The sequence below is a fragment of the Balaenoptera musculus genome, chromosome 7 (genome assembly GCF_009873245.2).
Source record: "Balaenoptera musculus isolate JJ_BM4_2016_0621 chromosome 7, mBalMus1.pri.v3, whole genome shotgun sequence".
In the NCBI taxonomy this organism is placed as follows: domain Eukaryota; kingdom Metazoa; phylum Chordata; class Mammalia; order Artiodactyla; family Balaenopteridae; genus Balaenoptera; species Balaenoptera musculus.
The window spans coordinates 99,692,956-99,713,770 of record NC_045791.1 but is presented as its reverse complement, the minus strand read 5'-3'; the positions used below and the strand labels follow the sequence as shown (position 1 = coordinate 99,713,770).

The window sequence follows — 20,815 nt, the reverse complement described above, 5'->3', positions numbered from 1 at the left end:
TTTTTTTCTCTCTTAACTACATTCATTAATGTTTTAAATTTCTGCCTGACTATGCAAAGCAAACTACCTAAACTATTTTGGGCGTTTCGGTTGTTTATTGGTTGATGGATTGGTGATTGGGGAAGGGGAGGTGTCAAAAACCTTGTACATGTTTATTTTAGTAACTTTTAGGTAACCTTAGAAACAACTTACTAAACCCTCCATCGCTCCCGTAGGTTGTTCGCATTTGAGTAGCAACCAAAGGGTTAAAGTGATTGGGCCCAGTGGTGGACTGGGAGGAAAGAGCAAAAAAAGTATTTATTCAGTCATGAAGGTCTTCCTGGAGGAGCTTTCCTCCAAGTCATACAGGGAAAGCTTGGGGCTGGGGGCTCCCTGAACAGCTCCTTCTGGGTTGGGCGACGCTTCACAGAGGGCGTGATGCTTGAGCTGGGGATTGTAGGGTGAGAAGGTGTTTGCTGGAAGCATTCTAAAAAGCCAGCACATGCAGTGACAGGAGGAATTCAAGGGGGAGGTGTGTTTAGAGAACGGCAGGTCTTTGAAACACAGATTGTATAGAAGAGTGTGGCAGAGGTGGAGCTAGAAAAGCTGGTTTGCACCCAACTGTATTGACCTCTGTTAGGCCCAAAAAAAGGTCTTTTTTTCCTTTTCCTCTTTTGCGAAGCTAGTATTTGGAGGGGTCTGGGCATGAGATTAGATTTGTTGGATCTGGGCAGAAATTGTTCAAATGTGTTCATCATTCTTAGCTTGAAAGGTACAAACCCCTTCCCCATAAAGGGGGACAGAGCTAGAACCGCGGTCATGGTGGCCCTCCTACATGAAAAGTAGAAACAATTCCTAGCAGTGAGAGAAGTGCCAATTTTGGTGTCAGAACAACTGGAGTCTTCATTCCACCACGCTACCACTTATCAGCTGGCAATCCATCTTGGAGAAGTTGGGTGGTCACTCTGAGTCTCCATTTTTTAATCCGTAAAATGGTTAGTTGTACCCATCTTACAGTGCCATTATTTGCAGCATTACAAATAAATTCATGAGCCTCCTCCAATCTCTGGAACTGGATAAACAGTGGATGGGTGAACGGATGGAGAAAGTTGGAAGCAGTCTGAAAATTCTTCAAGGAATCATTAGGAAAGAGGCTGAGGCTTCTCTCTTCCACCTTGAAGCAAAGCAAGAGCCATTGCCTGGCTTCGGGGGGCCCCAAGCCTGTCTTCCTTCCTTCCTTGCTATTTGTCAAGCCTATTCACCAAAGCAGAGTTAGTTTTAAAAATTATATAAAATGACTTATTGCAGATTAGAGAAGGAATTCGAGAAATCGAAAATAAAAATATTTGCAGTCGTGCGATAGGTAATCAGTTAATCTGCTAAACAGACCAGGAACCTCCTTTCACATTACAAGCCCACAGCCGATGGTCCCAGTCTAGGTACACGACTGAATCGTAGAGGAACAGAGAGATATATTTCCACTCTCAACAAGCTTGATTCAAGACAAAGGTGAAGCTATTCAGTACAGAAGAGAAAGAAAATAAAAGGTTAAGTAGTACGTCATAGCCAAGTACTTATGTTTCAAAGAGCCCCAGCTACTCGGCGCGCTGGCTCCCTCCTGCCTCTGCCACCGTCTGGCTGCTTGACCGCAGTCCAGCCAGCTACTCTCTCTGGGCTTTCCATTCACCCAGCTCTCACATGATGTGATGGGCCTTTCTCCTCTGAGAGGGGCAGCTCAGGACGCCAAGCTGGGGGGATACAGGGTTCCCCACCTTTCTTTCAGGAGCACTTCACGGCTCACCGCTCTTTCTCTGCCCATAATGTGTTGAAACAGGTAAACCCCAAGGATTTGGACCCCAAATACGCCTACATCCAGGTGACCTATGTCACGCCATTCTTTGAGGAAAAGGAAATAGAGGACCGGAAGACAGACTTCGAAACGCACCACAACATCAACCGCTTTGTCTTTGAGACGCCCTTCACGCCGTCAGGCAAGAAGCACGGTGGCGTGGAGGAGCAGTGCAAGCGGAGGACGGTCCTGACAAGTAGGTGCTGGTCCCCGAGCACGTGCTCCCAGCTTAGGCCGGATTCGCGGAAATCAAGACCCTTCGATCTTGCAGACAAGTACCCAAAATGTGCTGATTTGGAAATGTTTGCCAGGAACATTTCTTTATTTTCTTTCAAGACAGAGACCCTTGACAAGTCAACCAAAACAGAAACTATCACAGGGTCACTTTACCCACCTCTTCCCTTTAGACCGTACAGTGGTCAAGGTCCTGGTATCTTGGGAAAGGCGCTCTGAGCTTTCCTCTCCTCTCTCCCTGAAACTACCCCCCAGTTACTGCAGAGATAGCCACTCTCGGAATTGTGTGCTTTGGGGCAAGATTCTAAACCACTGTGGAATTCAGGTTCCTCATCTGTGAAATGAATGCAGAGGGTTTTCCTCCAGCATCCCTTCCAGTACTATCTAGATCTGTCCTATGAGTTGGTCTTCCTTTCATTCCACAAACATTCGATAAGTGCCTGTAGGTGTCGGGCATTGTTCTGACAATTCAAATAAATAAAACACAATTCTTGCCTTCAAGGCGCTCACCATCTGGTAGGAGAAAGAGCCAAGTAAAGCAAGAATTTCAGGTGAGGCCAGCATGAGAAATGAAATGGGAACCCAGCAGAGGGGGACTTAGGGCAGGCTGAGGGGAAAAATGAGCGCCGGCATCTAAACGAAGGAGACCCAAGCCATCTTCAAAGGTGAGCAGTCCTAGATTCTGCCGTAGATACCTGGGTAGCAGCCATATCCAAACTATGGGAAAACATTCACCTTCAGTAAACTTTTCCAGAACTTTCATAATTAAAAAAAAAAAAAAAAAACCTAGAACAAAGCTATTATAATATATGCTATTCAGTATCCATTGAAGCATTCTTGATTGTGATTTAGGGTAGTTTTTACTTGAATTACAAGTTGTGGTGGAAGCTATCATCTTTTCAGTGTTTAGAGACTCTATAGGTCTAGTCCAGCCTTGGCAATGAGCACATGTTGGCTAGTGAAGCATGGAAGAACGTGCCAGGGGAAAGTAGCTGCGCTCCTAAGAGGTATATGAGAGCGTGGAACATAGGAGAAAAAATAACTCACATACACAGAAAACATGCAGGATGGAATGGTCTGTGTGCAAAGAAAAGACACAGGATCGTCCTTTCAAGAGAACCCTTGACTCTTCACTAACCCTCGACCTTGAAATGCTCTTGTATTGCTTTTGTGCAGCGAGTCACTTGTTCCCCTACGTGAAGAAGAGGATACAGGTCATCAGCCAGTCGAGCACAGAACTGAATCCCATTGAAGTGGCGATTGATGAGATGTCCAAGAAAGTTTCCGAGCTTAATCAGCTTTGCACGATGGAAGAAGTGGACATGATCAGACTGCAGCTCAAACTCCAAGGAAGTGTCAGCGTGAAGGTAAGCATCGGCCGGAGCTGAGATACTCATGGCCAGTGGAACCTGGTACAAAACGCCCCTTGAAATTTTTTGACAAGGGGTATAAGAGACATTTTTCTGTTTGTGATACCGTTCAACACCTTTATCTGAGTCTTTAAAATTTTGTTTCCTTGTGAATGCACGTTGATGGTTCCAAACAAGTAGAGGTAAGCCTTTCTTAGGTTTAACTGAAATAAAATTTCTTCTTCCTCAACCATCCTTTCCCATCTGCTCTGCGTAAACTGTGTTCTATATTCTAAATTCTAACAAAGAATTAGTGAATGAGTAAGCATGGCTCTCTTGTAAGTCTCTGTCATGAAAAGCCTTATAAAACTGTTGAAAAACAAAACTTTTTAAAATGTTTATTAGTTCGTAAAATGTGCATCAGTATTTATCTGACTGTCAGGGTCTTGAGAGGAAAGCAGATGGCCTGCTCACAGTGGGTGACTGAAGAAAACGTAACAAATGACTCTTTGAAAAAAGTACAAGCAGTATTTAGGAAAACCAAAGAGGGCAGGCACCAGGGTGTAAGAGTGAGGGGCTGTCACCCTCCCCAGACCTGAAGACTCAGGGGAGAGAAGAGTTAGTGGAAGCAGAGAGACAGCGGGGAGAGCCAGCTGATGATAGACAGACAGACAGATAGACATGGTCTGTGCTGGGGGATTGCAAGGAAGAAGCCCTGGACCTAAATAAGCCCTGACAAGACTGAGACTAGGGTGAGGCGAGTGAGGCATTTTCCTTGGGCACAAAATTAAGGGAGCATCAAAACACTCAGTAATCAAGATAAAATTGTATTTTAATGCAATGTTTTTAAAAATCAAAAATAACTTCAAAAATCCATATTGAACAAGTATTAAAATTTTAAACAAAGGCAAGCCAGTAACAGTGCCACACAGAGCTATGCGGGAGCCTGAGGCAAAAGGAAAGCTTAGTACTGTTGATCCTGATACTGACCTGTTTCTCCTCTTCCCCGCCCACCTCTTGTCTGTATCCCCATGGCTGACTCAAAATAATAATAATAATAATAATACATTTTTTAAAGCCAGAAGATAAAAGCACCATTGTTATACTCCAAACGGGACAGCTTCCCTCAGCCCATAGCTGAGCAGAGGAGGGTGGAGTTGCATCTGGAGAAACAAAGGAAAGCTTTCTGTACTCGCTCTACCACACTGGCAATACCTGCTAGGCAAAGCCATCTGAAGATGCCTCAGATACAGCACTGGCTTTCCTTCTTCTTTTACCTTATTCCTTCCAAGCCCCACAGTCACATGCAAAGACTGTAAGCCCTGAAGAATATAGACTCCTTCACTAATGACAGCGTACGCATGCCTGTGAGCGTGGATACTTGGCACTGTGCCTTCATTCAGCAAATCTAAAAAGTCCCTTTTGGACCACAGTCTCAGCCAGACTTTCGAGGGAGATGCAATAAGGCAGTGATTCCCAGGGCGATGCCTAGATCACGACCACTGTGGACTGTCTCTTATTAATAGCTATGTGATTGCTTGAATGTTTGTAGGGAAAAAACTAGCACAGCAAACATTTGATTTCACAGATGTTAAATTTACTTAAGTCAATCAAGGTGAGTCTAGTTTTCAATGTTATTAAGAAAATAACAGTGCTAGCAGAATGAGGGTGTGGCAAAATGTGACACGGTGCACACGTGATTGAAGTTGGGGAAGGATGGCAATGAAATGTGGAATTTAGATGCCTCCTTTTAGTAGCTCATTGACCAGGTGAGAGACAGCAGATAAGACAGGTAACAAATTAGTAGACTACTAGGCAATGTGAGAGAATTGAGGGGCCACATGATGGGTGCTCCTTCCAGCCTTGGAGAAGGCTCCATGGAGGAGGTGGGACCATCCTCAGCCAATTCTCTTCTCCCCAATAGGTTAATGCCGGGCCAATGGCCTATGCACGGGCTTTTCTTGAAGAAACCAACGCAAAGAAATACCCTGACAACCAAGTAAAGCTTTTGAAGGCAATCTTCAGGTAAGATTTTCTTTGTTGGGCTGTTCTCCCTTGGATCCCTTCAGACAGGGAGTCATGAATGAATGCCCCAGGAAGCCACCTGACCGACCCTCTTCTCAGCGGCTGAGTGTATCAGCAGCCTGACTTTGAGTTGCCGCTTTCTCTGGCTGTTAATTTGCTTATCGCTGTCACTAAAGGCAATTTGCAGATGCGTGTGGGCAGGCCCTGGATGTGAATGAGCGCCTCATCAAGGAGGACCAGCTGGAGTACCAGGAGGAACTGAGATCCCATTATAAGGACATGCTCAGCGAACTCTCAGCAATCATGAATGAGCAGGTGAGGCTTTCCCTGGGGCAGCCCGAGCGGTCCATTCATAGAAAGTGCCCATTTTATCCCCAGTGCCAGAAGGACCCGAAAGAGTCTCTTTTTGTTTTCCTGCTGCTGAAATCCCTGTACTTTCATGAACACCATGTCGCTGACCTGTTCTCTCCCCCATGCACAACATCCCCCGTCTCAAAGGAGAGGGATCAGGTTGGAGAAAAATCTGTAGGAAAAGAAGATGAGAACCCAGTTGCTGTCTACAGTTTTCAGAGATGTTTATCCAAACGACGTGTGTTGGTTTTCTAGAACAGATGATGCCTGTTAGACACCAAGAACATTGGTGGCATTCCAGCTAGAGTTTGCTGCCACTCCCAGCACCCCTGATTCAGGACCTCACAGTCCCCAGGCTGGGATGTGGAGTTCCACAGTTCTGCCACTAGGGGGTCTCTGCATCATACTCAGGAAGATCACCAGGACTAGGGTCCTGGGCTTTTAATGGTCAAGGCTGCCTCTGGAAAATATGCAGAAGTGGGATAAAAGTCAACCCCCCACCCCACAAGCAAGTCATCCATGATTTCTGACATGTATTCAGTATGTTCTGTAAGACTGTGCACAAAATGTGGACATTCAATAATCACAGTACTTTTGGGGATACTGAGAATCAAGCGACCGAAAGCCAAGTTCTGCTTTTTTTGACCCACTTCCCAGCATCCGTGAACCCTCACACTCTACCTGGACATCTCATCACCCATGGTCCCCTCAAGGAGTTAGATGTGTTCTTTCCAGAACAATTGAGGGGGAGAACTTGAGTTAACCTCCCAGTAGTGTTTCATGCACAGTAGCCATTCACTAAATATCAGTTCCCTTTCCTTTCCTTAAATGGCCTAGCACTATAACAAAACATGAAATGTGTCATATGCATCTTTTATTCTAATTGCATTTCCCATATGTTCCTTTTTCTTCTTTTCCATCTCCTTCTACCCGCATTTTAAATTCTCCATAGCAGTTAGAGAAAGAAATGGTTAATTGACTTATGTTGCAAAGAAAACAATCTCCCTGGATAGGATTCCTGGTGGAAGTATTGGTTTGGAATTTTTCAGGGGTAATGGGAATTAAATACTCAGGAGCAACGCCTTAACAGCATGGGGAAATCATAAATCGGAGAGTGAAACAAAAAGAACAAACAGTGGATCTGAAAGGTGGAATAGGTGGCAAAGAAATGCTTGTTTCCAACTGTAAATTGCATCTGACCTTGAAACTTTGGGCAAAAATGCTTTTCTCTTTTTTTCCTGGCAGCTCTGTCGCGGTCCATGTTTATACAGCTTCTGTTCCTCTGTGTCTAGTATCTCCCTCAGTACTGTAAGCAAAAGTGGTATGTTTTTCTTTCCTTATGTCTACTCTGTCCTTTGTGGCCTTCTGGTCTACCTCTTCATTTTTCCCAGACGCCTCCATAGTGACTAGTGTTCTCTAGATGTTTACTTAATTAGAACAACTTTATTTCCATTTCAAGGTAGGTCAATATGAAAATTAAGAAGCCTACTAAAATGAAAAAGCTAAAGTTAACCACTTAGCTTTTAAAAGGAAAATGTATATTCTGTCAACTTCTGAAATACATTTGAGCTCATTTGGATCCAAAACAAAGATTTGGATCCAAAACAAAGATTTTGGATCCAAAACAAAGATTCATTATACCTCAAAGTGCTAAAACAACAGTACAAAGGCAAGGACCAGGTGATTAAGAGGAGAGAAAAATTATTTCTTTTCCAGAAAACCTTTGCTAAGAGAAGCAAAATTTGACTCTGTGCTTTCTAGAAACTGATGCAAAGAAAAGAAACTTATGCATTACCCAGGTCCTGTTATTTAGTAAAAGAAATAGATGTGTTGGCAGGAAAGACAAACTTTCTCCTGGTCCTGAGTTTCTATGGGGATTTGTCACATGGGTTTTATGTATGGCACAATGACTACAACATTCACGATATCCTAAAAAAAAAAGTTTTCCTTAAAAACGATTTACTCTATTATGTGGCCATTCCACATTTCCACCTTAGATTAAAATGAGGACAAAATACTAACTTCTAACTCTGTAGAGGATATTCTAAATTAACTATTTAATTGATGATTATCAATCATAAATTTAACTTAACCGTAGCAAAACTCTAAGTCATCTACAGCAAAATAAGCTATTTTCATGACAACCATTGATAAGTGTTTTGAGTTGGTTGTAATGTCAGAAATAGCTAGCAAAGGATAGGGGTCCTTAAAGTCCAAAGTATTTTTAAAAACTGGGTATTTATCTCAGTTCAGATTTATAACAAAAAAAAATGTGTTTGCTTCTTTTCTCAATTTTTTAATAAAGCATTTGACCATAATGATTGGGTTTGAACTCTAGCAGAGGGAAGGGTAGTCAAATTTTTGCATAATCCTGTAATGCATGAATGAACCATAATCTTTAATGTATGAATACCTTTACATACCTAGATACTCATCCACATATTCTGGAAACAGGTACATGTATAATAACAGTAGAAGAGAGAAATTCTACCATAAACTTTTAAAGCATAGAAACAGAGTTAGAATGGATAGACAAACATAGAAATAGAAAAACAGAAATAGAATTGATTATGCAGTTCACTCCAAGAGTGTCCAGAAAAGTCTTAGCTAAAAGGCTAAGACTGAAGCCACTACTTAGTGAAGGAACCTTCGGTATGAGGAGAGAGATGGAGCCGGATTAAGTGGATGCTAGTGTGTAAAATGGAGATATGGAGATGGAGCAGCTTCAGCTGCTAAAGTGACAGGCAGGCAGTAATTACCTTGACAGGCAGTCAGAATGCAGCCAAAATCCATAAAAGCCTCCTTTGATGGAGACCAAAGTAATACATGTAACTATTGGATGAAGCGTTAAGATACTGATTTGGAGTCTGTTTCAACATTTAGAAAGATGACAGCATAGTGAAGTCAACGCTGGTAATGGATATCAAATATAAAATACAGGGAAAGGAACACATCTACTCTGTTACAGTGCCAAGCAGGCGAGATCCAAAGGCATGTTGCTTTTAGAATTTCTTTTGATACATTGTTTGCCAATTTATTTAAGCAGAACTTGAGACATTGATCAAAAGGAGAACTTATTGGTAGTATAGGACACATGGATGCCAGGTGCTTGGCGAGGACAGAGCGACCATTCCATCCCAGAAGAGTAGTAGAGCTAAAGCATGGTAATGCAGGAAGTTAGTGGGAAAATTGTCATAACCAAGAATTTTAAATATTCATTAAGTCTCTTCTGCACAGAGATTTTAGAGGTGCCTGGGGTTTCTGTGATTGTTATTGTGTTCACATATCATTATTTGAACAGATCTGACAGGAAAGTATGATTTAGGCGTATTAACATGATTTTCAAAAGTAAAATCAGGTCAAGGTATATTTTTTCCTTGTATTATAGTTCCATTAACGCAAACATTTAAATGAGGCTTCAGCTGTTTCCCTTTGGGGGCAGATTTTGACCATACAGTTTACAAACTTTGCAAATAAAATAAAATTCCAGAATTACTCAAACACATTCATAAGGTTCATTCAGACATTTAAAAATATATATCTGATAGTTGAAGAGTATCGGAAAGCTACTTTAAATCTGGTCAACATGGCTGAGACATGGGCTGGGGAAAAAATTCTTCAGATCTGCTTTGATAAGTGCATTTTTCAACATTTGCAGATTTCCTGTAGGGAATTTTAAAAAATCACTATTCTGGGTTTAATTTTGTGTTTGGAGATATTAACACAGACTTCTCTGTCATCATTTTGTTTTGTCACATATGTTTTGTCCTGTCCCAAGATTACGTACCAGGACGACCCATCAAAGCGAGGAGTGGAGCAAACTTGCACTAGAGTAATTAGCAAGGCGGCTCTCTCTCTGCCCACCGTCTCTGTCTCACCCAGTGCAGAAGTTTGAGGGAGAGTCTGCAACGTCAGACACGCCTCCAAGAGAACTCTCTGAATTTGCAGCTAACCTCGGGGAAGAGAAAGATACATTTAATTTATTTGAAGTTTTTATGGTGTTCATATTTTTTGTTTTTACCTCGCTAGCTTGAGAATTTTGCCAGCCTCCAGATTTGCACATTTCTTATATTTTTTTTCTTTGAGCAGCGTCGACCAAGCCAAGCTGAATATTTGCTATGAAATTCCAATGAATGTGTAGCTCAAAAGCCAACTGTAAGTTTGCTGTCGGTTACATTATGTTCAATACCCAGTCCTCATACACATATTTTAAAGGTCAAAGTGAATGTTTTTTAACATTTGAGCATATTTCAGATGTAAATAGAAGATTGTAAAATATATGGTTTTTACCAAATTTAAGAAACTTTTTAGTTAATACTTATGACAGTGCTAAAATTATATGAATAACATTTCAGATACCATTATATTAAAATATTTGTGTATGTGTACAAAAATGTTGATAAATACTAATCTTTAAAGTTTGTGGAGTTTCTTTATTTGTAATATATGTGCTCTTAAAAGCAATGAGATGTGAAATTATGGAAGCCTTTTGTTGTTAATAGAAATAAAAAATACAGTTACTTTGCATTTGGTTTCCTCTTGAAGAGTGGGCAAGTTGCTACTAAAAGTGGTTCATGGGACTGGCCCTCTGCTGAATGCAATCCTACTCACAACGTTTTTTGGTTTGTTTCCTTTTTGGGGGTTTTGTTTTTGTTTTATTCTTTTTCAAATTCTTTTCCCAATTAGGTTATTATAGAATATTAAGCAGAGTTCCCTGTGGTATACAGTAGGTCCTTGTTGGTTATCCATTTTAAATATAGCAGTGTGTACCTGTCAACCCCAAACTCCCTAACTATCCCTCCTCCCCAACCTTCTCCCCGCAGGTAACCATAGTTCGTTCTCTAAGTCTATTTCTGCTTTATAAATAAGTTCATTTGTATCACTTTTTTTAGATTCCACTATAAGCACTATCATACGATATTTCTCTTTCTCTGACTTACTTCACTCAGTATGACAATCTCTAGGTCCATCCATGTTGCTGCGAATGGCATTATTTCATTCTTTTTAATGGCTGAGTAATATTCCATTGTATATATGTACCACATCTTCTTCATCCATTCTTTTGTCGATGGACATTTAGGTTGCTTCCATGTCTTGGCTGTTGTAAACAGTGCTGCAGAACATTGGGGTGCATGTATCCTTTCAGACAATACTACTCACCACCTATGACGCCTTAGCAAGAAGTCAGGAAAAGGACTTGAACCTCATCTGGACAGTTCCTCCTAAGGTCAACTAGACAGGCCAGGGATTTCCAATCCCAGGAGATAAATTGACTGATTTGGAGAAGATTTAATGAATCAGAATCTTGAGGGTTGTGATAATTATTAGGACTTTTCACAAACATTCCATCTGTACATTTTATAAATTTGTGGTGGTACTGCACTTTCCTGCCTCTTTTGAAGTTAGACTTGACCATACTTTAGCCATTGAAATGTGAGCCCAAGTGACATGTGTCACTTTCAGGCACATATTTCAAAGCCAGTAAGTGGTTCTGCCCCAGCCCTTCACCTGATGCAGACATCGTTGAAGGACAGGAGATGGAGACTCCATCAGCCTGAGTCCCCGAGTGACCACAAGGAGCAGACACACACTCACACCACTCCCCCAACGTTGTTGGACATGGAGTCTGAGTGAGAGAAACATTTGGTTGTATTAAGAGTCCTGATATTCAAGGACTGTTTGTCACTGCAGCATCCTGAGCTTATCCTGGCTGATCTGTGTTTTTATCAGAGCTGTGACTGATATTCCTCCATGTGTGGGAACCACTGACACATCCCACGCCCTCCCCCGCCAACACCACCAGCAGTTCAGCTGAGCTGTCTCCATATGCAGAAGGCAAGCTCCACAATATCATTTTATATTGACCCTCACCAGTCATTCTAAAGGCCCAGACTCCAGTTAGGAGACTTTAGCTGAGTTCATCTTTCTGCCCTGTAAGCTCATCGGCCAGTATTAGTACATGAGGGCCAGAAGGGAAGATAGGGCTTGGAAGACACAGGGAAATATTATATACACAGAAGTGAAAAAAGGACATTTTAGATGAGAACTCTGACCCCTTGAGACTCATATAACTGTGCTTTTTTCAAATAAAGTCTGCTGTTTCATTAGAAAGAGGAAGGAAGGAAGGGAGGGAGGGAGGAAGGGAGGAAGAAAAAGAAAGGGTGAAAAGGAGGGAGGGAGGGAGGAAGGAAGGAAGGAGAAAGGAAAACCATGGTGTGAGCTGCCCTCTGGCTCAAAGCGTCCCTCCCAGCTTCGTTCTGGCTCCCACTTCGGGTTTCTGACTGCCTGGGTCAGCATCTTGGCTCCTCCCCTCTCATTTCCCCTTTTGGATTTTTAAGCTGCCCTCGAGAGGATTACTGTCCCAGGAACCCAGGAAGACTCTGCCTCTGCTATTGTCTCCCACCCAGTTCCCACCTTTAGGCTCATTTCCCCATGCCCATCTCAACCCACCCATCCCCCCTGCCCTAAGGACACCGTCAGCATTAGGTCGCCTGTCCAAATCTGAAAATAAAACCTCTAAGGAAGTAATCGAAAATAATAGATCTTTTTACTCATGTTAAATGCCAAATATTCTATTTTTTGCATCACAAACAGCCATATGTTAGATGGCTTCACTGTGTTTTGCCCCTGAAATGGTTCATAGTACAAGAGGTTTAAGGTCAGCTGCTCTAGAGAGAATCACCTAAGACCACTGTGCTTTTTTTTTTTTTGCAATATGAATATAGTTTTGTTTTTAAAGGTTAGTATTGGTAAACAGAGTTGTAGATTTGATATACAGGTCTATTTATTTTCAAAAAATGCAATTCACACAATTATTTATAAAGTACATCATAATATGTATATTTGCAGGAAAAAACAGGCTCCTGTATATTGAGATCACCTTGCAGGAATAGTTTTTTGTACGATTACTATCTTGATAATTTCACAATTGTTCTATTTATGTGATAATAGTAAAGGTATTGCATGCCTAATCTTTCTTTTTTGTTTTTTTTTTAACACACACACACTGTATTTTATTTTTACAAGAGATAAATAGACTGACACCAAGCATTGTACATGGATGACCACAACAAAAGCAACAATGATTGCAATTACCAAACATGAAACACACTCATACTATGTCATAATATTGACATTCAGTCCAGTAATCCTCCACTGTAACAGCTCCTTTACTTTGCAGTGAAAATTGATTTGTATATTCTTTGCCTCTGAGTCCTTGTGGGATTTTTTTTTTTTTAATTCAGACAGAAAGTCACAAAAATTATACTCATCCTCATCAGTTCACTCAGTCCCATGTAATTAATTTTTTTTTCATCTTGATCTTTTGTTAGCACTTTTATGAGATCATCAGTTTTTCATTAGAGTTCTGAAAATGCTTATTCATTCAGTTCAGCAGTACAGTTACCAGAAACCTGTACTTGTCAGAGTCTTTTCCATGAATTTCTTGAAGATGAAACCCTTTAAGACCACTGTGCTTTAACAACACTGAACTCACCCTGCAAATCCCAGCGCCTTCTATTCCTCCCTTCTTTAGACCAGATGCATCAAATTGGCTGCCCAGAGACTGAATCCAACAGATGCATTTTATCTGTCACACAGAGTGTCTTTAATTTTTTTCAGGTACACACCAACACTTAAATATTCAGAGACTTATATAAAATTCCAGCTTTCTAGTATCCGTGAAAAAATGAAGCTCTCTGGTAATGCTGGATTCACATGCCCACCTGACAACAATCAGTTAAAACTGAGACCCCACTGATCGCTTTACAGGTGCTCTCCTCTTTGCCACAGTCTGCAGCAGGCCCTGACTGACTTACGCCAGGTCAGCCACTTTTATTTATGTTTCCTGCCTAGATCCCATAGGCATGTGCAGACCGCGGTTCAAACTTTTTATGTCTATCAAAGTGTAGTGATTACTAGATGTGGACAGCAGATCATCTGCTTCAGCACCAGGCATGTCCCATGCTAAAATGCGTATTTCTGAGCTCTATCAAGCCTTCTGAAATAGAAACCCCAAGAAGTGGTACCCAGCACCACATAATTCTTAGACATACAAGGGTATAAGCGTTCTACCGCATCCTGTGCTAATTAACCACCCCTAAATATTTACTTTGCAGAGGACAATGCCTTATAAACCAGTGACCTGATTTCGAATTACCAAGACTGAATTCTTCTTTTATGTTCTTTTGCATCTTTATATTACCTTTTTCTCAAAACAATCTACAACATCTTACTTTAATTAGTAACTCATCAAAATAAGCTCTATAAAAAAAAATGGTAGCAAATCTCCCAGTTCGTCAAATGGAAAGACTGAAACTAAGAAGACAAGGGACATTATTTTCCTGTGATTTACCCTGGAAGGTATCCAACACAGAATAAGCGGATCTAGTACTTGGGATTTCAGTCTTGGCTCTGTCCACCCACCCATTCATCATCCCACTCAGTAGCTACCTCCCCATTCTCATTTCAAAGTGCACAATGCCCAGACTGCAAAAAAAATTAATGTATCCCTTCATTTTTGGCAACAACTACCTTATTAACAAGTGCCCAATCTCCAAACCTCCCATAATATGTCCCTATTCTGTGTTCACATCCATTTAGAAAACAATACAAATGGACCAATAAACTTGTTTCCTTCTGAAGAGATGGAGAGTATGTATGGGAAGTATCAGATTTCATAACCTGAACATTGCTCTGCAGAAGGACTTTACCATATTTGCAGACTGATGACTTTTCATCTTATAGTATTAGTCAAACTCCAGAAAGAAAGAAAAAAATATTTACATATATACATATATGTAAAATTTCAGTACTCTTATGAGCAGTTAGGAAATGAAACCCATTTGAAAGCGAATGTGACAAAATGACCCTAAATTAAATTTTAAATTTGCTCACATTACAAGTGGCCCCCATATCCTCGCCCCCATGTTTGTATCAGTGAAAAATCATTTATATGTGCAAACATGTATCATATTATATGCCGATAATGTGATGCTTTGTTCTGAAAATGATGAAGTGCAGGCACAAGTAGCATTCAAGATTCTCTGCCGGAAGCCCAGTCCCCTCCTCCCAGGTTCACGTCCTGCCTGCTCGCCTCCGCACACCCCTCACTGGACCACATTGTTCTGCTCACTTACAAACAAAAACCAACCTTGCGCCTACACCTGAAAGGCTGCTTTTCTCCAACCGTATAAACCCAACCCATATACATCAGGACTCAGCTGAATTCACACCCGTGGTGACCACTGTGATAGGACACCCAGAGCCACCCTTCAGGGCTGAGACTCCCATCCCCCCAGCTGCTCACTCTCCTGGTGGCTGATGGCTCTCAACTGAGTTCCTCTTGTCCAATGTAAGCCCAGACAAAGCTCACATTCAATGACTGGTTGATGGTGGGAGGTACAAAGGCCTGGCCTCATTGCCCCAGTTCAAGACGACTCTGAAGGGCCATCAGGGCTCCCCAGCTCTGGCTGAGAGCAACTTGTAACTACAGCACAGTTCAGCCCTTCTGCCCACACATCCTTTGAAGAGGATTCCCAAGAGGCGTGGATTCCCAGTACATTTCCTGCATGTAAATCTCCACATCAGAGTCTATTTCTCGGGGGAATAGATGAAGACCATAGATTTTCCAGAAGCTTTGCTTTTGACCCCAGATCATCTGGATTTCTCATTCTCTGCCCTTCATTGGCACATACACCTGCGTCACCTGTTTTACTCTCCTTAATTATGTTGTCAGTTATCATTTCACGTGTCTGCATTTTCTTTCCAACCATGCCATGGCTGGCTTGAAGGCAGATTGTGTCTTAATCTTCTTTGCGATGTTGGCAGTTCAAATTATTGGCCTGCACTTCGGAGTTCTGGAGTCATTTCTCCAAGTTCTGTTGGAATGGAGACGTTCCAGAGAAAATGCTAGGGCAGGGAATGGAGAGAAGAGGGAGAAAGAGTAGACTGTGGGAAGATGGATTTGGAGCCAGAAGTCATTGTAGGAATGAGTGTCCTTGAATCTCTTTTATAAGGGGATTTTTTTTTTTTTAAAAAATCAGTGTTGACTGCTTTGGGTTTCTTTTCAGTTCTCAGCCTCAGCAGGGTTTGCCCCTGAAGTACTTGGCACTGGATACGTACATCTGTAGGAGCAAACTCGGACAGAATTACTAACAACAGGATCTTTTCATTTGGAAGCTTCCCCACTCCTCTCTGCTCCTAGCTCCATTGTATTCTCGTGCCCTCCCCACCACTCAGTGACCTAATGTCGCCTCACTGCAGTCCCTGCTCGAGCCCTCCACCCAGTCCTGTCTTCCTCAGGCAGAATCCCCACCCCCTTCTCCATCTGTGTTTGTCTTGCTTCCAAGTGGATTCTAATTCAAATACCAACTCCAATCAAAATGAAGCTGTTGGGAATTCCCTGGCGGTCCAGTGGTTAGGACTCTGCACTTTCACTGCCAAGGGTGTGGGTTTGATCCCTGGTTGGGGAACTAAGATCCCACAAGCCACCAGCCAAAAAACAAAAAAGAAAAAAAAAAAGGAAGCTGTTGCCTGGGATACTGGGTTGAGAAGGATTACGTGAGACCACCTCTGCTCCTGCGGTACGGGCAACTGGTGATGTGCTGGGCACTGGAGTTAGGGTTAGGAGTGGCTGCCCAGTTCCTGTGCATCTCCCATCCTTGTGTGAAACCTGCTGAAAGGCTAACATCAGGTTGCCTCAAACTGTTGATCCAGTGACTGATTATAGGAAAGAGTGCTATCGCTTCCTGGGAAAATTAGTATCTTCAAAGGACAATCTTTAACTCAAAAGAATGATTTTTTTTTAAATATTTTTTATTTATTTATTTATTTATGGCTGTGTTGGGTCTTCGTTTCTGTGCGAGGGCTTTCTCTAGTTGCGGCAAGTGGGGGCCACTCTTCATCGCGGTGCGCGGGCCTCTCACTATCGCGGCCTCTCCTGCTGCGGAGCAAGGCTCCAGATGCGCAGGCTCAGTAATTGTGGCTCACGGGCCTAGTTGCTCTGCGGCATGTGGGATCTTCCCAGACCAGGGTTCGAACCCGTGTCCCCTGCATTGGCAGGCAGACTCTCAACCACTGCGCCACCAGGGAAGCCCAAGAATGATTTTTTTTTATTGAAGTATGGTTGATTTACAATGTTGTGCTAATCTCTGCTGTACAGCAAAGTGACTCAGTTATACACATATAGACATTCTTTTTTTTATATTCTTTTCCATTATGGTTTATCACAGGAGATTGAATATAGTTCCCTGTGCTATACATTAGGACCTTGTTGTTTATCCATTCTAAATGTAATAGTTTGCCTCTACCAACCCCAAACTCCCAGTCCATCCCTCTCTCTCCATCCCCTCCCTTGCCAGCCACAAGTCTGTTCTCTATGTCTGTGAGTCTGTTTCTGTTTTGTAGATAGGTTCATTTGTGCCATATTTTAGATTCCACATATAAGTGATGTCACACAGTATTTGTCTTTCTCTTTCTGACTTATTTCACTTAGTAGGATAATCTCTAGTTTCATCCATGCTGCTGCAAATGGCATTATTTCATTCTTTTTTATGGCTGAGTAGTATTCCATTGTATGTATGCACCACATCTAAAGGAATGAATTTTTAGTTGTTGGAATTTTAGGTCTTCAGAGAGCCTGCCACTGAAGTTCTTCCACAACCCACATCCTTGTCCACCATCTCGCTAAATAAACCATCATCTCTATCTAGGCCTGAAGTCATCTCTGAACACATTCAGTTAAATCATATCTACGTGAAGTAGTAAATGAGTTACAAAGAACCATACCTGGTTACGTTCTGAAGGCTCAAACAGGTATGTCCTTGGGCCAATCACTTTAACTCTCTAAAGGAGGGTCATGAATGCTACCGAACAAGTGGTTCTGAAAATTAAACGCAAAAAACAGATGTGTGGGTACTTTGTAGAGGGGTGTACATAGACGGCATATGTTCATTGAAAATTTTCAATTAGCAATCCTAGCAGGTCACTCTATTTTCCCACATCATTCCAAAGCAATCAGCATCTGATTCTCCTGATCCTCAGGCAACATTCAAGGTCTGATGGCTACTGAGAGAGCCACTTGTGTATAGTGTCAATAGGAGAAGTTTGAAAATATGAGAAAGTTTATATGGGATCTTGAATTTTCTAAGAGGGTGAAAATAAGTTTAAGAAGTGCTAACAGTTGGCATCTAAGAGCCCCCTTGGCATGTCCTCTGCAGCTCCACCTTGGTTATGTCCCAAGATTTAACAAGAAGATCCATGGTCTACTTAGAGAACAGAGTCCCATCCTGACCAGAAGTTCATTTGCCTGAGATGGAACAGGATAAGTGTCAATTTCCTTATGGACACATGAGAGGAAGTGCTATGAGGAGAGGACAGATAAGCAGATAAATATGTTTGGGTTCAGAACACGCGTGATTAAAGTGTTCCAGGTGAATAATGGAGATGGGGAGACATCAGCAAAATACAGAAATTCCCATAAAGGCTCTAAACTCCTTTGCCTTCCCTTTGCCCCTTGATGTTCCTGTAGGGGACGCGTGTGGTTGGGCATGGGAGGTAAGAGAAGTATAATTTGATGGAGAGATCGTAAACCACAAGTCTCAAGAGAGACGCTACAGCGAGCACATAAAGTTGATCTGAGAGGGATAAGGAGTGAGAGATAAATCAAAACATGCCCAAATAGGGTTCATGAAGGTCATTTGGAGAAGGTGATGGTGATTGAGCCTGAGTAATTGAGCAAAGGTTTACAAAGAATAGCTTTAAATAACACTAATGTCAAGGATTCTCCAGAGGCATCTGCTTGCAATTTTCTTACATCATTAATATTAATACCCAACTATAAAACCATTGCTTCTTGTATATATTCCTATTGTATAAAGAATATTTACTTTTGAAGCTCATGACTTTCCTTGTATTTCATCAAAAGCCACACAACTGGAACTACTAAATCCAGGATAGGTTGACGTTTTAAAGTTACAAATAAGACAGTGGCATCTGCAGGATATTTTATTGAACAGAATGGCCCATGATTGAGAAAGTCCATTTCATAATACTTGCATGAAAATTAGTGAGTTCCTTTGGATTTCTATGGGACTTATCTTCTGCAATGTTATTTTTCCCTTTGGATGAGCAATTATCTTTTAAAGAAATAAAGAATAAAAGTAAAGTTCTAGAAATCAAGTTAAATCAATTTAATGACAGCAACAAAAAAGAATTTTTGCTTTTTAACAAAAGTGAAGTAAAATGGAAATCTAGCTTGAAAAGACTCTGGAGTGTTCTACAGAAATATTTCCAGCCAGTGACCCAAGCCAGGGCAGAGGCCTTTCACCACCTCAGCTCAAAAACACCCCTTTGGATTCCGAAAGTCAAATTGACCCATCACAGTCTATCAAGTGGTTTCCAGTTTTCAGCCTCTCCCTTCTGAACAGCTGAGCAAAAGACATTGCTGCCTGAGGTTTCTTGAATTGGTTATTTTTAAGCTAAAGTATTTGGGAAATGCGTTGCCCCTTACTTTGCCTTTAACATTTAGAAGGGCTGAAAACAAGAGTCCTTCCCAGAAAGAAACTGTTTCCATTAGGATTTTAAGCCCAAGATGCTAATGATGATTCAAAACAATCTATACTCTTTTTTTGAGAGACCTTGGTTCTGATACTATGGATTTTTACAGTCACTACTGGGAAAAGTTGAGAATGAACAATAACAGCCTTTTATAAACTGATATTCTCTGTCTTCTATAGTGTAACTTGAGTGTGTAACTGTGCTGAGTCAGAGACTCTCCTCAAAGAAACAAAGCTCTTTTTCCATCTTGCTTTCCTATCTACTGCTGGTCCTGCACAGAGTGAGTCAGAGCCCCAAGAGGGGATGGGTAGGTGCCACACCCCAGAAATGGGGATTTCCTAACATCATACATCTGGCAAGAATGAAATGGGATGTTTTTAAAATGCATGAAATGGAAATGAATCTAGCCCAGCAGAGTAAGCCAACACTTCCCTGACTCTCAGAGAGATCACCAGCCCTGGGGAGTCTGAGGTTTCCCATTTGCCCCCATACCATGAGGCATTTGTTTGTTTCTGGGAGATTTCATGGCAACATTGTTTCATACCTCTCAAAATAGCTTCCATTTGGCTTTAGTCATACTCACTTCATTAAAAGTTGGATTTTTTTATCAAGTTGTGGATAAGAAAACAGGATGTCTTAAATTTGAATAATAGGTGTTAATATTCTGGTCACTATCGATTTTTCCACTTTCATCAAATATGCGGCTTTTCTACTCCTTTCAATAGAATCTGAGAATGTCTCTGGCAAAAATGCAGGACCCCTGGAGGGCTGTGTAGCTGCAATTCAGTTCCCGCTTCTGGAGGCTGTAGAAATAGCTCATGACTGGAATTGCAGATAATTTTGCCCCATTCTTTCACCTCAGACATGGCCTTGAGTGCAGTGCTCACCTTGGGTAAAAATTATGCTTTATCTTCTAATCACTTTCATCTCTCTATTGGAATTAGCAACTTCTTGGGTTGTCTATTTAACATATCAGGTGATACGCCCTTTGAAGTCTAAATGTTAGCATAGTCTCTTTTTAAGAATTAGAAAATAATGTTTTCCTTGTCAGAATTCCCCACTTATATTTTCTGTACTGTGATATCTTGACATTTGAAGATGTAATTAAATCAGATCAGAAAGACTTCCTGTAGCAGCCCATTGCCAAGGGTCAGCAGCAAACACCACCTCCTGGACCCATAGAGCTAAGATGTTGCATGATTCAAGAGTAATCCAAAAAGAAATGCTTAGAGGGAGACGGAAAACGAATAGTTGAATCCAAGCATGTAACTCCTTGAAGGCAAAGATTGCATCTTGTGTGCCTTTGTATTCCGGATGCTCGGCAAAGCGTCCAGCATAGAGAAGGGTCTCAGTCAACACCGTCTAGATACAGGGGTGAATGAATAAGCAAATGCATCAAAAAAGCTCTCAAGGTTAGACTTCCTTGAGCAATTTCACACTGACTAATGACTCTTTGGTTTCCCTACTCATA

General features: G+C 41.6%; 1 protein-coding gene across 9 annotated transcripts in view; it reads left to right on the top strand.

Annotated features, from left to right (window-relative positions):
- DOCK10 (dedicator of cytokinesis 10) overlaps positions 1-10,288 on the top strand; it is a 289,535-nt gene extending 279,247 nt beyond the window's left edge. For 6 of the 9 annotated variants that reach the window (XM_036858476.1, XM_036858473.1, XM_036858475.1 and 3 more), the window contains 6 exons: positions 1,814-2,024; positions 3,239-3,429; positions 5,336-5,436; positions 5,613-5,751; positions 7,033-7,108; positions 9,566-10,288. In XM_036858476.1, the coding sequence (XP_036714371.1) occupies positions 1,814-2,024; positions 3,239-3,429; positions 5,336-5,436; positions 5,613-5,751; positions 7,033-7,108; positions 9,566-9,618 (771 nt within the window). In that variant the 3' untranslated portion in view covers positions 9,619-10,288. The remainder of the gene's footprint in view (positions 1-1,813; positions 2,025-3,238; positions 3,430-5,335; positions 5,437-5,612; positions 5,752-7,032; positions 7,109-9,565) is intronic. The other 3 variants (XM_036858477.1, XM_036858474.1, XM_036858479.1) reach the window with 1 other exon arrangement.
- Positions 10,289-20,815: the final 10,527 nt, after the last annotated feature.